The 21,507-nt window shown below is 38.2% G+C and overlaps 1 protein-coding gene across 1 annotated transcript in view; it reads right to left on the bottom strand.

The window, feature by feature from the left end:
* The window catches only part of DCDC1 (doublecortin domain containing 1), a 370,698-nt gene that overhangs the window by 340,517 nt on the left and 8,674 nt on the right, over positions 1 to 21,507 (bottom strand). The window contains exons 2-6 of the mRNA XM_089521309.1: positions 14,582 to 14,718; positions 11,143 to 11,205; positions 3,877 to 4,146; positions 2,232 to 2,391; positions 1,588 to 1,750 (exon numbers count right to left, since the gene is read on the bottom strand). Coding sequence (XP_089377435.1) covers positions 1,588 to 1,750; positions 2,232 to 2,391; positions 3,877 to 4,146; positions 11,143 to 11,205; positions 14,582 to 14,718 — 793 coding nt within the window. The remainder of the gene's footprint in view (positions 1 to 1,587; positions 1,751 to 2,231; positions 2,392 to 3,876; positions 4,147 to 11,142; positions 11,206 to 14,581; positions 14,719 to 21,507) is intronic.

The raw sequence follows: 21,507 nt of genomic DNA, 5'->3' as shown, positions 1-21,507 counted from the left end.
AGTTAACTAAGCTGTGAGTTATTATCAATTATCACAGTTTACGTCTCAGAATAAAAGTTCACTTCTCCTGTAGGAACTCAGAAAATGAGAAAAGATTTTTGCTAAATTTGTTCTTCTTTCCTTACTGAGTTAATAGACTAAAACATATTCCATGGATCATTTGGACTGTATTCAAGAAGACTGTCATATCATCTGTAATACTGCACTGTATGCATAATTCATGAGTTCTGGGTTACTTATTACAGATATAATTTCTTCAAAAGCTTTGCAGAAATAAATATTATTCAGCTCAAACGGTGGCTTAGAGTTAAATATTCCCGCAATTCTGGAACGCTTATGCCTTAAAATATATATTTATAGGTATTTCATTTATGATCACTGTTGTGGCACCTTTTTGCATGAAGCAATTACTGTCTTCAAGCATAATTTGCTTTTCTTAGAGTAACCTGTTTCTTTAATACAAACTGAACCAATTTTTTCAAACCCAGTCTTTCAGTATTCAAGGCAAAAAACCCTAATAAACACAAAAAAATGTTTTAATGATACTTTTCAGTGCTATGCATTCAATTTACAATACAAATAGGACAATGAATGTTTGTGCCACTTTTCATCAACATTAAGCAGAACTACAATTTTTAAAAAAATGTAAAAAGAGCTGTAAGAGAAAAAATAAATAGTACATCAGGAGAAAACTTGGTTTCCTTATTTACTTATAAACATATTATTTTGGATAATAGCACTGGTTAACTATAATATTTTTAATATTTTAGATTTTACCCAAGACAAAATTTGGTTGTTTTACTGATGTAGCAACAGAAGCTGATAAATCTTTCATTCAATTATATTTTTATCACACAATCCAACTATACAAAAAGGCCATTTTTAATTGCAGTTTTTAAAACAATACACAACTTCTTATTGAAATGTGCCAGTATTTCAATCCAGAAGAACACTGGTCCAGTTAAAAGTCTATATACAGACATTTTTGCCATTGCAGAAGTACATGATTTTATGTTTTATTGCTAATTACACTTGAACATATACAAAGAAATAGTGGCATGAGACATTGAGCTGGAGATTTTGCTGAGAGAGATACCTTCAAAATTCAAAATATAAAGGTGCACATATATATTCATGTGTAACTTGAACAAAATTCCACCTTGTTGCATAAATAGTCTGATGATTGTTTTAATGCTTTGTCTTAATAAAGGTCAAATGACTAAATTAATAAAGCATTGAAACTCTGAACTATTATTTTTGCTAGTGTAATAAGCCTAATGAATTGTGTCTGTTAGATGTCAGTGAAACTAAACAGTAAATTCAATAATCTCTGATTTAATTTATTATATTTTCACCATTTAACCTCCTGCAGGCTCCCTAATGTCTATTCAGACCTATATTAAATTAAGCACCAATGCTAATGAAGGGCAATAAACGTAGCTGTCAGTAGATTTTTCTTTCATTAAGCACATTATCCTCTTACTGAGCTGTAATGAGTAAACATTAGTTTTGTTAAACCATGCAAAAAGACGGGATGAAAATCATTTTTAATTGCACCCCTTAAGCCATTTACTGTGGCTTTTTTACCTTTAATTTTTTTGAATGGATTTGAAAAGGGCTCTCCAGTTGAAATATAAACGTCAGCATCATGGGGTATGTCTATAGCATCTAGTGCTTCAGTACCGTCTGCCAAGAAGACTCGTCGTGCAGCCATATTCAGCTTCAGCTTTTCAGTGCACTCCTCCAGCAGCTACGAAAAGGTAAGAAAAATTAATAGCAGTGCTCATGTTAAATATTATAATTTAGTAAAGATGGAGAACTTAAAAAAAACAGTGTCTTGCCCATTTCCTTAAACACAGTATCTGTGCATTCAATTGCCAAGTGTAATTTATCAATGTTATTGCTTGACAATGTTATTGTTTATGTCAACAGAATATTCACTTTCTACTTTACATTTTGTTTCTTCTATAAGTTAAAGTGAACATGCAGCAACTATGTTTATGTTCAACCACTGTAATGTGGTTCATTTCAAACTTGAAAAAGTGGCCTCTTTATTTGGAGAATAAAGGGCTGAATCCAGTTGGTACTACCTACAACAGATCCACTGAAATCAATAGGACTTACTTTAATTGTAACTAACAAATTTCATTGATTTCAGTGGGTCTGTTGGATTTATCTATTGTTGGATTTAGCCCTACATCCAATAAATATAAAAATAAATCTATACATACCAGTTTAATGGAAGGTGGCACAGTAACTTTAACAAATATATTTACTGTACCATTCTTGTAAGCAGTTACTCTGAGTCTCTGTGGCTGCCACTTAAAACTGTGAGGCACTTCAAAGGCCTTCTGGGCCAAGTGGAATTTTGAAGAAGAAAGTGGCTGACATCTGCTACAAAACAATTGTAATTCATCTGCATTAGGTAATAATTACAAATTTTCATGTGCCTGTACTAAAATTACATTTTAGTTAATACAGTCTCTCAGTAATTACTCATTTTTGCATTTTAAAACAAAGGCAGAGAGAGAAAGGGGGTGGGACTGAACTTTTAAAAATATTCCAAGACTTAGAAACAAGTTCAAATTCAAAATGTTAATGATTCCATGGGTATTTGTCTTCTTAGAGTTAATTATAAGTACTATTTGGCTAGAAATAACTCCTCTATTTTTAATAATCATAATTTTCAAAACAGCAGCAACTATTAAACATCTTTGACTTAGGCAGATCCACAATCTAATCCTGCCTACATAGATTTGAAAGTAAATTTAGTGGGGCTTACTCTGAAATAACTGCATAGATTGTAGTTGTATTCCCAATGAACTCAAAAGCTATCCCTAAACACACTGAGCACAACTAGAGAAAGTCATGTTCCTTTAAATGATCTACTTATGTTACTCTACTTTAATTTCTTATGTTGTGATTTACTTAATATCTTCATGTCTTTCCACACAATCAGCTTGTTGTACAATAAACATGCTAGTGTAGTGAGCAATCACCTTTTTTGTTTAAAGCACGTTTTGTCAACCATAAGAATTTTGTCCTTTTTTCAGTGAAAGTGAAGGGGCAGACTGCTCATCACTATTATTTACCATGTCTTGTAATTTATTTTTTTAAATGAAAAGAGCAAATAGTAATACAGTTGGTCCGCACAGGAGGACAATACTATCATTCATTTGGTAGAGATTAAACATTACAGTAAGTGAACGGTATCAGAGATTGTGAAAATGTCAAGCAAAGTATAAAATGTTATTGGGGTGCATTTTGATGGTGTGGAAAGGTCCTCTATTGATAATGCCCATTACATGAAATTATGTCCCAACAATTTCAGTAGACCTTATTTCTACACTGTATTTCATATTCCAGTTCTGGAGTATATATCATGCTTTGTCCGCTATCCAATCAGTCTATGCTATGAAATAACAAGATTTCGATCTATGATGCATTTTCAGTGAATGAAAACTACATACAGACCTGCCTCCTGCTGATTAGAAATGGGCCTATCCATTCATGAGAATAACACAATTGGCCTTTTATTAGCAGCAAAGTAACTCCATACATGATTATCTAAATGGAGCTTTTTCATATAGATAAAAGGTTGTAATATATTTATCACTTTAAACCTGACAATGACAGGAACAATTCTAAGCACACTGAAGAGTGCATAGCATTCAACTCTAATAGACATGATTCTAAGTAAACATGCTTAGCATGGTATTATCATACCACTAGGTGCCATACATCGAAATATTGTAAATATTTCACTGTCTTTTACTGTAAGTTTAAGTCTGTCAATTGAATCATCACCAAGTCAATTGAAAAGGGACAGAACAGCAACAGTCACAGTTAAAAGGAACATGGAACAGCTTTGATTACCTTAGCTGACCTGGTGGAACACTGACAGGTCTGTTTCTCTTGGATGGTGATATAAGGCAGAAATTGTTTGTACTGTTTGATTTGTAGCTGACTAGTTCTGATACTCTATCACTTTTCTGAACTGATTTTATTTGATGTGTGGTACCATCTTGAAGCCCTGACCTTCTTGATACCACTGATGATTGCAGAGGACTCCTACAGCCAAATAGAAGTTCACTTTGTTTTTCTTCTGCTTTTTTAGCTGTCTTATACAAAGGAGACATGCATTTCCTGAAAGAAAAACAGGAGGAGGGAAAAGCAGCCTGATATTTATGTAAGATTAATCTAGTATGAGAAATACAGTCATGCAACCATGCTTGATAAAATTTAATTACAATAAGTGGATAATTTAAAAGCTGGGAAGGGAAGGAATAATGTGAAGGATTAAGACATTACCACAACACTCACAAAAAGAAATAAGATACTCCAAGCACATTTGAGATGTTAAAATCTTAAACATGATTACATTACTGTAGGGGATGAGATAACTCCTTTTAATCTTTAGCTCATTTCAAATCATGAATTTGGCTTAAATACAACCAAATATCTATATTTTGGAATATTTTAGTATCTACTAGTTGTAAAAAATAAGGAATACAAATGGCTCTGGTAGCCTGGACCATTTCAGTGGGTTTTATGTGGACCTGGATTACTGCAATATGTTTTATGTGGGTCTGCTTCACTGGCTGCCAGTCAATTTTTGAACACAATTCAAAGTGTCAGCTGTAACCTTTAAAGCCTTCTTGACTTAGGAGCTGAATATCTAAAATTATTTATTTCAATACTTAAGCACCCTCCTCCAGATTTGTCTGCCCTTTCAGGGACACTTTGGTGGTGGTCATTTCCATTGGTTGCATCTTTCCTAGCACAGCATACTGGACACTAAGCTTTCTACCATTAACAACTAAATATGTATTTATTTTTTAAAGTCTACTCAAGTCCTTTAAATCTGGTTTTAGTGATAATTTCTGCCGGTGTCTTCCCTTTGAAGGAGGAGTAGGCACACTAGAACCTACAGGGCTCCACTGCACAGTTTCAGTTTCTCTGGAGTGTACTTTTGTGGCTGCTTTTAGGCTGACTATACATGATGCTATGTCATTCCTGCTCACCTTTCAGGCCTTCTAGTGTTTTCTGCGGAGGGTGGGGCTGTACTTGGGTATGTATGCAAAATAGTATATTAAAGCCCTGTACTAGCATTTTGAGTCTTTTACAGGTGTTTGAGGTGGAATGAGGAACAATTTTTTCAGCTGAAATTTTTTGATTGGTTTTAGAATGGTCCGTGAGCATCCAAAGGAATGCATTGGGACCTCCTCCAATGCTGTAAGATTCCAAATTATGCTTTAAAGCTTCTACTTTGTTTCATGTTAAGCTGTGGTGTGTGGTTTTGTGTATTTTCTGTTTTATAATATAATTCTAACCTACACTGGGATTTATTTACAATAAATATTGGTACAAATACAGATATACCTCAAATAACCAAGTTGATGTGTTCTAGGGCATTACTTCTTTAACAGGAAATTTAGTACTAGAGGTAGAAATAACATTAAAAGAGCAAGGATAATTACCTGCACCACAGAAAAGAACAGCAGTTAAACATGCTTTTATAAACTTGCTGCATTAAAAGAGGGAAGGGGAGGAATGTGGCAGGACCTTTAAGACTAACTGGGTTTTTAAAAAATTTCATGAGTATTTATGGATATAAACCTGCTTCTTCAAATGCAGTACCAAGTGGTATTAAGGTCTCAGCTTTTGTACACTTGTGGTAGTAGAAAAGAATTTGTAGAAAGATTCAAATTATCATCCTTTCTGTAAGAGGATATTGGTCTTTCAGATCTTTACAGTGGCCAGTTAGTGCAGATGTGCTTAAACAATAAATTTGCTTACCAAAAGTCAGTTTCCCATGTGCAGTATTGAGGACTCTTGTATTAATATATGTATTATGCCATGAAGCCATTATTTTGCTCATATCTCTGTTAATGTATTGGAATTCGTGAATTGAATTTAATTCAGCAGTTTCTCTTTCTAGCCTTTCTTTGTAATTTCCTTGTTCACGGGCCATGACATATAAATCACTTACTGTGTCCAGGAAGATTGAAATGGTCTGCAACTGGATTTTGGATACTGCCATTTCTAATGTTAGATTTTTGTCCATTAATCCTCTTGCACAAAGACTGTCTTGTTTGTCCAAAGTATTGTGTGTAGAGGGGCATTGCTGGAATATATCACATTGGAAGAAGAGCAAGTAACTGCACCTCTGATATTGTGGGTGATTTTATTGGCACCTGTAATATTGTTCCTAGAGTTGATGTGGGGACAGAGTTGGCATCTGTGTTTGTGGCAGGGTCTTGTCCTTATATTACCATTCATATTATGTATCCTATTGTGAGTGAGTAGTTGTTTAAGACTTGGAGGCTGTCTGCAGACCAATAAAGGCCTGCCTCTCAGAGCTTGTGAGAGGATTGTGTTATTCTATAGAATTGGTTGTACAGTGGTCCCTTCCCTTACGCAGGGATCCGTTCTGGACCCCCCAACATAAAATAAATTCTGCGTATGCTTGAGCCCCCTTAGAAGTAATAGGACTCGTGCTTGCAGTGGTGCAACAGTGCATAGGCGCACCATGGGCACATGCACCATTACTCCTTCCATCACGCGGCACCACTTCTTCCATCGCGTATATTGCACCCGCGTATGATGCAGGCGCACTGTACCTTGTTGGTGATGCATCTGAGTGGTCTCAACTGGAGAATGTAAGTAACTACTAGGGGTGTTCTGTCATTTCATATTTTTGGTCTGTCTTGTAATAAATGGTATTAATCTTGCCTTGTCAATTTGTTCAAGGTGCTGGTGATGACTTTTTAAGCATTACATAGCTCAGGTCCAGGCTATTTGGAAGACTGTATCTCCCTATATGAGCTGGCTCGGGCTCTGAGATCCTCAAGGGAGGCCCTTCTCTCCATCCCACCACTATCACAAATATGGTTGGTAGGGACACAAGAGAGGGCCTTTTCCATGACTGCCCCTCGACTCTGGAACTTCCTGCCCAGGGAGGGCAGAATGGGCCCGTCCCCTGGCAGGCTAAGACCTACTTGTTTAGACAGGCTTTTAAAACAGAAAGTTTTTAAGGCATGTGATGTGGTGTTGTTATATTGTTTTAGTGTATTTTAAGCATTTTAATCTTTTTAAAGTACAGTGGGTCCTTGTCATCCACTGGGGTTTGGTTCCAGGACCCCCCGTGGATAACAAAATCTGTGGATACTCAAGTCCTATTAAATATAATGGCATAGCAAAATGGTGCTCCATATATAAAATGGAAAATCAAGGTTTTCTATTTGGAATTTATACTTTTTTGGAATATTTTCAAGCTGTGTATGCTCAAACCATGTATAAAAATCCGTGTATAAGGAGGGCTAGCTGTACTTGATTTTAGCATGGGATTTGTTTTAATTGTTGTAGTAATTTAATTCTATTTTAATATACTATTTTTGGATGTTTTTAATCGTATGGTGTTTTTAATGTTGTTAGCTGTCCTGAGTCCCAGCCCTGGGGGAAGGGCAGAATAATAACGATGATGATGATGATGATGATAATAATAATAATAGTTTTTTTACCTCGTTAGATGGGTATTGAACTTTGAGAAATACCTGTTGTAAAATCAGTTTTGAATCTCTGTTCTGTGGGTCTGAGTGGATGCAGTTTATAAGAGGGCTTTGTTGTAAACAATAATTTGGTACTGTGCTCAGTATGGAAACTGGAGGCAGATAAGTATGTGTAGCAATCAGTGGGTTTTCAACAGAGCATGGTGCTTAGCCATTCACTGTTGTCCAGAAAGTGAATTTGTTTTGTGGATTGTTCCAGGGTCAGATTGATGGTTGGGCAGAAGTTGCTCAAATCCTGTTATAACTTCTCAAGTGATTGCTTTTTATGTAGCAAAATTACAAAAACGGCATCAAGAAATCAGGCAGAAGACAGCTTTTTGGGTACATATGCTGTGGAAGCATTGCTCCAGGTCAGCCATGAAGATGACTGCATATGCAGGTGCCCATGATAGTGCCTCTGACTTGGAGGTACAGTGGGTCCTTAGCATCTGCTAAGGTTTGGTTTCAGCCTCCTCCCCCCCCCCCCCATGGATATAAAATCCTTTGCTGTTCGAGTGTCATTAAATACAATGGCATAGTAAAATGGTGTTCCTTATATAAAATGGCAAAATCAAGGTTTGCTTTTGGGAGAATATATATATCCTCTCCCTTTAGCTGTTCATACATGCTCAGTGAGAAATACTGGAAGCAGGTACTGTTTACCTTGCCTGCTGTTGGCAGGCACAAATAACTGCAGAACAATTGACTAGAGTAGAAATGCATTCTTCCAGTTCAAGCTTTATTGCATTACACTCTTTCCCAGCTCAAGCTTTAGGCTATTGGAACCCAGTTCTCCTTCCCCATGCCTGCAATTCCAATACTGCTGAAAAACTTTCAGTTAGACAGAGAGACTGGATTGCACAGAGACTTTATAAAAGAAGCTTCTTTGTCAGAGGCTTTCTTAACTGAGGTATGCTTGTATTAGGAAGGACTCAATCAATAATATAAATCACCACTGTCATTATTTTATTTTAACACTGTAGAAGGTAGATGTGAATTGGAATTTTACTTTTACTTATTCTGGATGAAACGGATTATCTAGATCCATTTCAATCTGGTTTCAGACCTGGCTATGGAACAGAGACAGCCTTGATCGCCTTGGTGGATGACCTACGCAGGGAACTGGACAGAGGGAGTGTGCCTTGTTGGTTCTTCTGGACCTCACAGCAGCTTTTGATACCATCGATCATGATATCCTTCTAGACCGCCTCTCTGGGATGGGGCTTGGAGGTACTGTTTTACAGTGGCTCCGTTCCTTCCTGGAGGGGCGAACTCAGAAGGAGGTACTGGGGGACTCCTGTTCGACCCCTTGGCCATTGACCTGTGGGGTCCCTCAAGGTTCTGTGTTGTCCCCTATGCTGTTTAACACATACATGAAACCGCTGGGAGAGGTTGTCCAGAATTTTGGGGTGCGATGTCATCAATATGCAGACGACACTCAACTCTACTACTCCTTCCCACCTCAATCCAAGGAGGCAGTCCTGGTTCTAAACCAGTGCCTGTCTTCAGTAATGGACTGGATGAAAGCAAACAAGTTGAAACTTAATCCAGACAAGACAGAGGTGCTCCTGGTCAGTCAGAAGGCAGATCAGGGAATAGGGATCCAGCCTGTGTTAGATGGGGTCACACTCTCCCTGAAGACACAGGTTCACAGTTTGGGGGTAATCTTGGACTCAGCTTTAAACTTGGAGGCCCGGGACTCTGCTGTGACCAGGAGTGCTTTCGCACATTTAAAACTTGTGCGCCAACTGCGCCCGTTCCTTGAGAAGCCAGATCTGGCCACGGTGGTACATGCCTTGGTTACATCCCGTTTGGACTACTGTAATGGGCTCTACATAGGACTGTCTTTGAAAAGTGTTCGGAAAATTCAACTGGTTCAAAGAGCTGCTGCCAAGCTGTTAACAGGCGCCGATTACAGAGCCCATACAACTCCCGTTGAAACAGCTTCACTGGCTGCCAGTTTGTTCCCAGGCACAATTCAAGGTACTGGTTATATCCTACAAAGCCCTACATGGCTCAGGTCCACATTATTCGGCAGACTGTTTCTCCTGGTATGAACCTGCTCGGACTCTGAGATCCTCTGGAGAAGCCCTTCTCTACATCCCAACACCTTCACAAACACGTTTAGTGGGGACACGAGAGAGGGCCTTCTCAGTGGCTGCTCCTAGACTCTGGAACTCCCTGCCCAGGGAGATAAGAACGGCTCCCTCTTTGATGGCTTTCCGATGGCAGGTGAAGACCTACCTGGTCAAACAGGCATTTAAGGAATCACTATAAGAACAGGCAGGAATGTTGAACTAGTTTAATCATTCTGTTTAATGCATGTCATTTATCTATTTATTTTAAAAATGTTTTAATTGTACTTTTTGTTTGTTTGTTTTTTAATTGTTGTGAAGCCGCTCTGAGTCCCAGTCCTGGGAAAAGTGGGATATAAATAAACAAATAAATAAATAAATAAAATTATGCTCAGGAGTTGAAAATTATTCAGAGCAAAGGCTGCTATTTCAGGTCAGGTCAAATCCTTGGCTTTGGAATACAATAGCCCTGAATTGGTTCCTGCTTTAAACTATTATTCAAAACAAAAGGATGTAATATAGGACAGTTGGAGACAGTGAAAGAAAAACATAAAGATAATATTTTGATTGATGGGTACCCCACAAGGGATAGAGACATATGTTAGGTGTAATGTTAGAGTATCCAATGAATATACAGGGGTGTAAATGTTCAATTCAAAGGTAACTAATGAAATGTAATTTGTAGTTTTCTTGGTTCAAAGTACTATAAAAGCTTGGTTCACTTTGGAATCGGGGCCCCAGTAATTTGGATGTATTTCCTTCTGGGGGCGCTGCAGCAATAAACTACGTTTTCCTTTCCAATCTGCTCTGAGTCTCCCTAGTAAATCTGGTTAAAATTCTGGTTTTTAAATTAATCTGCTACAACACAACCTATCTAAAGGTTTTCTTCCAGGACACTGAAAGTTATAGAGCCTTACAGGCTGTTTGGTAACAAGCACAGAAGGAACAGAATGAAAGTGAACAAGATGATATGCAAAGTGTAGGATAAGTAAACCAATACTTAATCCTGTTTCTAGAACTCAAGCCAGCAATTGCAAATTCCCTGTTGGACAATCTAAGACAGTGCTTCCAAACTTTCTTAGGCTACCACCCCCTCTCCTCTTGCACAACAACCCTAACACACACACACCATGCCTATTTGTTGGTTTTAGGTCTACTCTTCTACTGAAAATTCAGAACATCCAATCTTGGCCGCTGCTCCTTTTGCACCTGGTCACCTAGGGGCAGCAAGTGAGCAGCTAGCTGAGCAGCAATCAAGAAATCTCTCACCTGTGATGGCTTTGCAGTAAAGGACAATGCAAGCAACAGTCCTCTGGGTTGCTGCTCAGCCAGCTGCTTGGTTGTTCTTCCCAAGGTGACCAGGTGCAAAGGGAGAATCTTGATCCCAGCATGGAAGAAATCTTGATCGTTCTTCATCAGGAAAGAAAGGGGCACTCACTCTCTCTCACTCTCTCTCTCACTCTCTCTCTCTTAATGGGGAAGGGGCGGTTTAAGCAAAAGACCAGAACTATGCTTACCAGCTTGTCCTTGGTGAACACACGTTTTGATCTGGGAAGAACTCTTTTCCTTCTGTAGGCTCCCTGGAAAAGGAGGATGAATTTACTGTCACAATGAATATTGCTGCTTTAGAGATGTGACTATGCTTTTTTCTAATCTTGATTCATTTGCACAAATGGTACAAAATATTCCAGAAATGTAACCAAACATAGAGCCAAGACAGAGGAAACTGTTTTGAGGGCAAGAAAGAAAGCAGTGATGCAGAAAAAAAGCTTGACTGGAGATCAGCAACAGTAGCAGAAAACCAGGATTTTATACATGTACAAGGTTGCAGCGGCTAACAGTGGTCTAAGTAAAAGTGTTTCTTCAACTATGAGAACCCAAGTAAATGAAATGAACATGCTGAAATAAATATAGTGCAAATCCAGTGAATAAAAGCTCTTAACATTTTAAGAGCACTGCTATTAAATTTTAGTGAGAACACAGTACAACAGATTTTGTTGTAATTAATTCTATTTTAAAGTTTTCTGTACAGTCAGTAACCTTTCCTTTTGATGTTGTTTTTAAGTGACAGTTTCTTTTTTTTATGTTAGGATGGGAGTTTGGAGAGATGTTTAAACACCAAAATATTTCTTACAAATAAATGAATATTATTCTGTGCCAAAATAAACAAAGGTCAAAACAGAATTATTATCTTGCTGTATCAGACCAAAAGTACTTCCTGTCCAGCAACAGTGACCAGGCAGATCTCCCTGGAAAAATCAAAACATGGCAAGATAGAAATATAATTCCCACTGTTGTGTGTCCCCCACCATCTGGCAATCAGGACTATACCGTCTGTGAAAACAGAGGTTCCATCTGTTGCTATCATGGCTAATATCAACTGACAGATCTATCCTCCATAAATTTGCTCAATGTGTGATAACAATGTTCCACGTGTTTGTGACTGTTCATCTTTTATTTTCCTGAACTGTCTTGCCAGTGTGAGTCTGAGAGGTAAGATCAGAAGCTGAAAATGGAGGAGGCAACTATGTTTACAAAACACCTTTTGCCCCTTTCCAAATGTCCTTTTCCTGAAAGCAACATTAATGCTAACAATCAGAAATAAAATGTTCAGAATAGTGAAACCAAGGGGTCTATCTTCCTGAACCTTTACAAAGTTCATCCAAGCACTAGCCCCCTTTTTAGCTGCCACATGCATTCTTTTGTCATCCAAATTTACCTGGTAGTAGCAGCAACAAAAGTGCCTCCACCGGGTCTAAATAAGGAGTGGAGAAATAACTTGCCTTCCAGATTAAGCCAACAGGCTAGATGACGTCATGGAAGTGAGCCCCACTAGGCCCCATCTTTTCTCTTATACCATCTGGCCCTGTCCCCTTCCAGACATCCAGACATTGGGATAAAAACACAGTCAAAGCAGACACCAGACAAACATTCCTTTCCCCTTCTCAAGTGAAGTTAATGGCAGCTAATGTTGATGAAATTTGAATGACAGAAAAATCAGATCCCATCACCTTAATTGAAGACAATCCAGTAAAAAACATGAGACACAATGCATGCTCCTTCCTTATACTAAGTCAGACCATTGGTCTATCTAGTTACATTGACAACAGCTCTTTCAGGTTTCAGCCAGTGGTCTTTCCAGACTTACTCAGAGATATATACAAAGCATGTACACTACCAAATTAACAGCTACAAAATCTTTTTCAAGGTGGACAATGAAAATGGCTCTACAGCAATTAGAACTGGTCTCTGAAAACTAAGGTTGCATCAACACTGCAGAATTTATGTAGTTTGACACTGCTTTAATTGTCATGGGTCAGTGTTATGGAATTATGGGATTTGTAGTTTTGTGAGATATTTAGCCTTCTGTTAGAAAGCTCTGGTGCCACAACAAATTACAAATCCCAGGATTCCATAGGATGGAGCCATGACAGTTAAGGCAGTGTCAAACTGCATTAGTTCTACAGTGTGGCAGCAGCCTCAGGCACATTTGGGGGCACTGTCAAATCCTGGAAGGAGACTAATAACTGCCTCACTGTATATATGTTGGTTTTCCCATGCTAGCAGGCTACATATACTCTTGCCCAAGAAGTACAAGATCACAATCTAGTTTCAGGTTTAACTTGTTCAAGAGAAAGCAACTATTCACCTGACATTTTAAGAGTCCCAACATCCCTATCCCCCATTTTACTTACTGAATAGCACAGCAAAGAAACCACCAATTCCTCATTGGTTCCTGGCCAGATACAGAGGAGGATCTCATACATTCCCAGGATCTTATCTAATATTTTTTTTTCCCTTGAACCACTACAGATCTAATACTGCACTCAACTAAGCTACTGAGATGCTGAGATGATCTACAGTCAGCCCTCCTTATCCACAATGTTTTTTAATCCACGGATTCAAGCATCCACAGCTTCAAAATATTTTAAAAAGTATAAATTACAAATAGCAAAACTTGATTTTCCATTTTATAGAAGGGAAACCATTTTGCTCTGCCATTATATTTAATGGGACGTGAGCATCCACGGATTTTGTTATCCATGGGGGATCCTGGAATCAAACCACAGCAGTTAACAAGGTCCCACTGAATATGAAGACAACAGCCAATATTTTCTTTGTATTGCATTGATATGGCATTTTTATTCCTTTGATCATCCCTTGCATTTAATCCCTAATATTACAAAAAGCATAATTTATAGCCCAAATTAATATATGTAGAAAAGAAATTGATATTAGAGCAGATTTGTTTCAACAGGGTTACATAAACTGAAAATTAAGGCTCACTCCCCCAATTCCAAACTAGCCCAACAATAATTTATTTTTTGAAACAAATTAAATTATGTGTAGACCAACTATTAAAGTCTTCTGTCATTAAGGCTATACATGACCTCTGGCATCAGCAGCAACATATAGCTGGTATATCAGTTCTCTGGGAACACAAGAAAGAGAGTGCTAGTGTTCTCACACCCCACTTGTGGGATTCCCATACAGATTACATGCTGAACTAGATAGGCTTTTTGTTGTTCTTATATTCTCAATCAATACAGGATATTTACAATTTTCTCATAATAAAAAGCTAAAAAATGCATTTTTAAAAAATGTGCCCAAGGCAACAGTGACAAAAAGTTAAGCAGATAGCAAAGGATTTAAGTTTTAAATTATAGAAGGGAGGAAAATAAACTGTCCAATGGTACACCTAGTAGTTATAGCAAAGGAAGCAGGTAGCAACTCATGTAACATTTGAGTAGAAAAATGAGACAGTACAAGTTGGAGCTTAGTACTTTTAAATAAGGAGAAGAGGGGGGTTGAAGGAGAAAAGGGGGTTGAAGTAGCAGAATCAGAGGAATATTCATCCTCTTGTTAAATATGAGGAAGCAGTGAGTAAATTAATGGTTGTCCTTTATGTTGACACATAAGAAGAAAGCTAAGGTTTAATTGACTGCACTCACATACTTTTTCACTCTTGTAGTATTTATATACATTTCGCTTGAAGACAATAATGGAGTTGAAACTTCATAATTTCTTTCTGAACTTTCAGAGAAGAAAGCGTAGGCAGAGTCAGCACTTTCTGTTTCAATATCTTCTAATTCCTGCTTAGTAAAAAAAGAGAACATGCAATCAAATTCCAAATGTAAGTTTATCTTTGAATAAAACTGTACTTGATTGGAAATAAGCACTCTGGTTTGTGGATCACAGTATGAAGTTGTAACATAAGATAATAAGATTTTCCTAAGCAACCAGCAATCCAATATTCTTCTTGGTTATTGGTAGTTACTGGACACTACAGCAGATGTATCCTATGAGGGTGGGGCATTAAAAGAACGTTCCAGTCCCTGTTGATTATATTTGGAGTGTTGTAGTTTTGGTATACTTTGCCATATCTGGGCATGAGATGATAAATGAAAATGCAATTTTATTTATTTATTTATGGTTAAACACTTTATGATATTATGAGACAAGGTACAGTAACACATGCACCATCCATTTTTTCATGATTCAGTATAATCATCTCTAATCCTTCAGGCTTCTTAATCTGAGAAATGATGTTAACATAAATTCTAGACTGAGACACAATGAGGTTTAGAAAGTATATGATATAGATTTTTTGTGGGTTTTTCAGGCTACGTGGCCATGTTCTATATGAGTTTATTCCTGATGTTTTGCCAGCATCTGTGGCTGGCATCTTCAAAGAATGATAGTCTATATGATATAGACATAACTGGCTTTGATGTGTTCACATTCTTAAGGGAAAACATAGGGCCCATTCAGACTACACTTCACCCCGGATCAGAAATCGATTCTTTCATGTGAAGTTCATATTCGCCCCGAATCTCTCATAAGCGAATCAGAGGCTTGCACAAGCATTTTGTAGCAAATTCTCCCTAGCGCGGGTCATTTAGAATCAGGGCAAAAGCCGTCTCTTTTGAAAAGACCAGGGTTCTGTGAATATGAACTTGCCCCCAATCATGATCGGATCAAGTTCAGGGGAGGGATTTAGGTCAGAGGGAGGGCAGTGTGCAGGGCATTCCCTCCCCTCATCGGGGCAGAGGAGGAGGAGGAGGAGGAGGAGGAGGAGGAGGAGGAGGAAGGATGCAAAAAAGGGGAATCTGACAGGAGGCAAATGGCAGGAGGCAAAAAGGAGGAATTGGGGTAACTGACGGGGGCAGCAGAGGAAAGGGTAAGAGGAGGAGGAAGGAAGAGGAGGAACTGCAGTGATGGCGGGGCAAATGAGAGGAGGAGGAGAAAGGAAGAGGAAGAGTTGAGGCAGATGCAGGGTAGGAAGAGGAAGAGGAGAGAAGAAAGAAGAAGAGGAAGCATGGAGGTGTGAGCAACGTGGAAGGAGAGGAAGAGGAGCAAGAGGAGCAAGAGGAAGAAGTGGTGAGGAAAAGGAGGAGGAAGAGGCAGCCTCCTGATGCATTGAGAGTGGCAAGGCAGGCTTCGGGGGGATGGGGCAGCGAAGTCCCATTGTCTTCAATGGTGGCACGGTCACATGGCTGCACCACACTGACGCCAATGGGATTTGAACATCCACTGATTTTTATATCTGCAGGGGGATCCAGAACGGATCCCCCACTGATACTGAGGGCCCATTGTACACTGTATAATGTAAGTAAAGCATATAGGGGGACTGACTACAAAACAGAGACTGTGGTCCAAAACACACTGCAGAAATAATCCAGATTGAGACTGTTTTAACTGTCCTGACTCAGTGCTAGGGAATCCTGGGAATTGTAGTTTATTGTGGCACTACAGCTCTCTCACAGAGAAGGCTAAATGTCTGACAAAACTATAGTTCCCAGAATTCCATATCATTGAACCAGGGCAGTTAAAGTGCTCTCAGTGTGTTTTGGACCTATGACACAACCAGGAAAAAAAGAGGAAATAGATAATATAATTAGACCATGTGCTTGCATTATACAAACAAAATCCTACTCACACAAGTAATCAGACTGCCATCGCTTCATTTACATTAGCATAAAATGGGCTAACTCCCCCTTTGCCCTTTCCATTATCATGAGGTGTTGGGCAAATGGACCTTAGATGCCCTTTGCTGTTTTAATGATGACTTCCCCCCTCCCCCATTTCAAATCAATACAAAATGGGCTCTGGCGGAAATTTTGAATTTTATAAAAATTATCCCCCCCCCCCCCCCCCAGGCCATTCTGAAATTGAGCCACTTCACAATCCTGATGAAGTCAACCATATCTTGATAGGGCCCAGAAGCTCCTAGATCCCCAACCATTCTCTAGTATAACACCCCTTTTTCTGAGTGTGCACACACACCTTTAGCACAATCAGGATGTACAGAGGCTCTACTACACTGTATAGTAATCAGCTTTTCCTCTTCCTTTCATGTGATGGTTTTTGTACCATAAGAGCTCTACTCTTTGTGAGATGCATGATAAGGTTTTTGTACAGCAAAGTTTTATATTAGCTATCAGTCCCACACAAGATGCTGAGGTCTTCTCAAGCAATACTGTGGAAATTGAAATCAGTTTTAACATAAAAATTCTAGAGCAAGTTAAGATATCTTAATGGCTGTTCTTTGTTAGCTGCAGTGTCCTTGAGTTCTGTTTAGAGCTTTTGAAGATTTTAAGACTGAAAGTTAGGCTTCTTTTAAGCACACTTACTTGGAAGCACAAGACATCTTAGGAGCAAAGACAAAGGACAGGTTCCACATACTCTCTTACCTGTCATTTCTCTGCTTTAAAACAGCCCTATCCTACTTTATACTTGTTTAGCGTAATTTGTGTTCTGGTAGGTCATATTACCACCACAATTAAATTAGATTGTGAGTGGGCAACTTCTAGCATAGTGGGTGATGTTGGACTGCTTCTTCCATCATCCATTACAACTGGATATGCTAGCTTGGCTGATCAAGACAGCAATTCAATAACAGCTAGTAGGCTAAAGGTTACCTATTCCTGTATTAGTTGTTTAGTATCCTCTGTAGATTCTATATAAGTGTGAACCAAAATACATTTGCACAGTCCCGAAGGGGGGGGGGCTCCAACTGCCCCATTTTCAGCCAGATTGGGGCCGCGGCAACCACACAACGCAGCCCCAATCTGGCCTTTCCAGGGTGCGAAAAAGAGCTGCAAAAAGCGGCTCCTTTTTGCACACTAGAAAGGGCGCAATAGGCATGACACCTCATCTAAACAGCGCTCCTTCGGCACTGCGTTGTGAGGACACAGCGCTGTGACACTGCACACTGTGTGGTGCAGAACACAGCATCACAGTACCCTGGTGGCGGAGCTGGGGCATGCGTCATGTAGATGCTACACCCAAACTCTGCCCCCAGACCGGCCCAAAGTGCTGGTCTGCACAGGGTTTTAGTTTGCAAATGAATATTATTGGAATCAATGGGTCCGTACAGACAGGCCAAAATAAAGCTGCTTCAGATCACTTTGGAAGTATGCTGTTTAAATGACACATGTGTCTTAAGAGGCCGGAAGATGCACCAAAGCCATGCTCCAGTCCTAAGGACTTCTGGCCTCTTAAGACGCGTGTGTCATTTAAATAGCATACCTCCAAAGTGACCCAAAGCAGCTTTATTTTGTCCTGTCTGTACAGGCCCAATGAGTGCAAATACTCCTCATTTTACTAGATATACTACTATAACTCCTCAATTCCATACACACATATGCAAAGGAAATTTCACCTGACTGGTAATACATACTGCAGTATAGATTCTTTCAGTGTCAAATAGTTAGGGGAAAATATAATGAAGGAGATCCAGGGAATGTAAATGACCTCCTATTTATATCTGGCAAAATATGTTTATATTTTTAAAAGGAAGTATATCAGAAGACAAATGTTAAGAATGTCAGAATTATTTCATATTTTCATATGCATCAAAGCCAATTAGCCCAGTGCCCCCTTTTCACAAACATGTGGGAATAAGCCCAATTATCTTGAAAAAAGCCAATTAAAAATTAAACAGATAATCTTAATACAGTATCTAAACTTCCAATAATCTTTGCATAATGACTTTTCTCACAAAGATGTTTTTAACGTAAACTGTGAAATATTGTCCATCTATCATGCTTACAAGCAGCAAAGACAACACTCGCAACACTCTGTTGTCTTTAAATTGCAGTTTGCGCTAACAAGTAATCATAGTGACACTAAACATGCCTGTTTTTCTAGCAGAGATATATTTAGTTCTTCAAGTATGTGAATAATTCCTTCACTTACGCAGGTGTAGAAGACCTGTATTAAAATCTGTAGACCTGTACACCAGGGAACAGAATGGATAAAACAAACATATTTCTTCTTCTATTTTTATTAAGGAAACTTTGGTAATTATTGTTAATTTGCACAGTTTATATAAGAAGGGTGGGTTTATACTAAAATATAGAAAACAGCCATGGAACTTACTCCCTAAGAAAGAATTTCCTTTTCAGGCTGAAACTACCCACTAGGGCCAAAGACTCCAAGCAAAAGTTGTAGCCCTGTGGCAAAATGCACTATTGCACTAGTATGTATTTCCTAATCTTGACTACAGTTTTTTGGCTGTGACTTGTTTGGTAACTGTGAGACGTGTAATGGTACAAAACATATTTCTGAATTTATTGAGGGGAAAAGAAAAAGTAATAAAAGGCTATTGTTGCAGCAGAAACCAGCAGTACTGAGACTCCAGCTCTTCAGATAAGAAACCCATAACTATTTCCATTAGAAAAATGTTATTCCTTACTGCTAGACAGTGTTTTCACAGTCTACAGCAGAGGAGGGGCAAAGGGTGACCTGTGGACCACATATGGACCCCAAGGGTCAAAAATTCTTTGTCCCTAAATGGATTCCTAATTTCTGCCATGCTTTTTTTAGTCCCAAGAGAGGCCTTTCTTAGAATAGGAAATGATTCTCAAGGTCACTTCCTATTACAATATAGGTATCTCCTAGATATAAAATAATCTGGGAGTTCCAAACACATGGTGAAAAGGCTTCCCACAGCATGTTTGGGGACAAAAATGTTTTTATTTTATTTTTTTCCAGAGGGGTTGGGGTACACTCTTTAGGGTCGCCTGGGCAGTCAAGGAATATGGCCCCCTAGCCTCCAACAGTTGTTCTCAAACCTCTGGTCTAGAGTAAAGCTAAACATATATTTTATATAAATACTGATATTCTATTTTCTCACATAGTTATGGCAGATGTTAAATGGAAGCAATGATGTAAGACACGCTTCTGAACAATTTAAGTCTTTTTAATTATATGAAGAAAGTGGCTAATTAAATTCCTATGGACAGAAAACATATATCTGAGGACCTATATAGAATATATCATTTGTGTATAGAATATTTGTGTATTGAATACACAAAGCTGTAAAGCAAATGGATACCTCTAAGTTGTTTCTCCTAGGATTATTCTGCTTTACAAGTCTCTTCAGAGGCCTTTGTTTGTTTGTTTGTATCACAACACATTCCCTTTATATTTATATACTCCCCTCTTTTTGGGGGAGCAGATGGGGTCAGGAAAAAAGTTACAGCATATCTTCCCTGTAAATTTAAATTGTTCTGTTATTTGCAATCCTGGTTGTGACAGAGATGTTTTTCCAAGAGAAGTAAGGGTTAGAGCTTCCTATTTGAGCCAAAAGCTTCTGTTAGATACTTACAGCTCTTGAGCTTTCCGTGAAAAGCTTTCTCGTAACACTACACTTAAAATACAGATATATCTTCTTTTTGTCTTGATGGGTACAGAACAACCTTTTGCAAAAATTCATTTGTTCATGATTACCTATGTTTGAAGCCTGAATATGTCTAACCTCAACCTATCCCAGCAGCAGAAGCAAAACACATCCATGTCTACTGCCATGCATATGGATTCCATTACTATTGCACATATTTGCACAAGCAGCATACATCCATTTCATGCGCCACTAAAAATGTAAAAGAATGCAGTAGGCACTAGTCTGTGTGACTGCAAAGAAATCACTCAAGTGTACTCTTGTGCAGAATTTATAACATGAATATTTAATTCAAATCAATTTGAACAAGGGCAACAGCATACTGTTTAAGAACAGAGTTTAAGGGCATAACAATAATATAATGATGATCAACAATATATTAAATCACAACATGAAAATATGCAAGAAAATCTTCACTTGCTCAAGAATCTCAGCCCATAAGCAAGAAGTACAATGGATTTATAAAAGAAATGTCAGACAATATTTTTATAGCTCTATCTGAATAATTAGACTCTGATTAAAAAGCAGTAGATGTCTGGAGTTAACAAGCAATTTATGTGGTAGCTGACAAAACATTACCTGAACATTTCATTCAAATCAGTCTGAACAAGAGCAATGACATGTCGTTTAAAGAACAGGCTTTAGGGGCATAAAAATAATATAACGATGATCAACAATATATTAAATAGATGGGTTTTATATTTTAACAAGTTTTAAAATAAACACAATACAAATAATAATATGGAAATAGAAACAAAATTGGCATATAAAAACAATTTACAATAATGTAATCTCTGCATCCAGGTACTTGATGTTACTGAATTTAGATTTTATTTAATTTTATCTCATGTGCATGAAACTGTTAAGCATAACTAGTTTGACTATGTTTTACTAGTTCTTAGCCATCTATTATTCAGAGATAATACTATATGTTTCCTTTCAATAGAAACATTTTGCAATTCACTGTCTATTAAGTCATAGTTAATTTTGCCATGTTATTTATAGAAATTAAAAACAAGTCATTACAGTCAACGGTACAGCTGACTATGCCATTTCATTTAATGGAACTTGATCATCCATGGACTTTGGTAGGCACAATGGTTCTGAAATCAAACCCCAGTGGATACCCAGGGCCCACTGTATATTAAAATCACTAGTGTGTATTTGCATATAATGTATATAATTTGTATATAGT

This window comes from Sceloporus occidentalis, unplaced genomic scaffold, assembly GCF_023333645.1.
Source record: "Sceloporus occidentalis isolate IW3139 unplaced genomic scaffold, rSceOcc1.0.p SCAF_4, whole genome shotgun sequence".
Lineage (NCBI taxonomy): Eukaryota > Metazoa > Chordata > Lepidosauria > Squamata > Phrynosomatidae > Sceloporus > Sceloporus occidentalis.
Note: the sequence above shows the minus strand (reverse complement) of the source record. Positions and strands in the feature narration are given on the sequence as shown.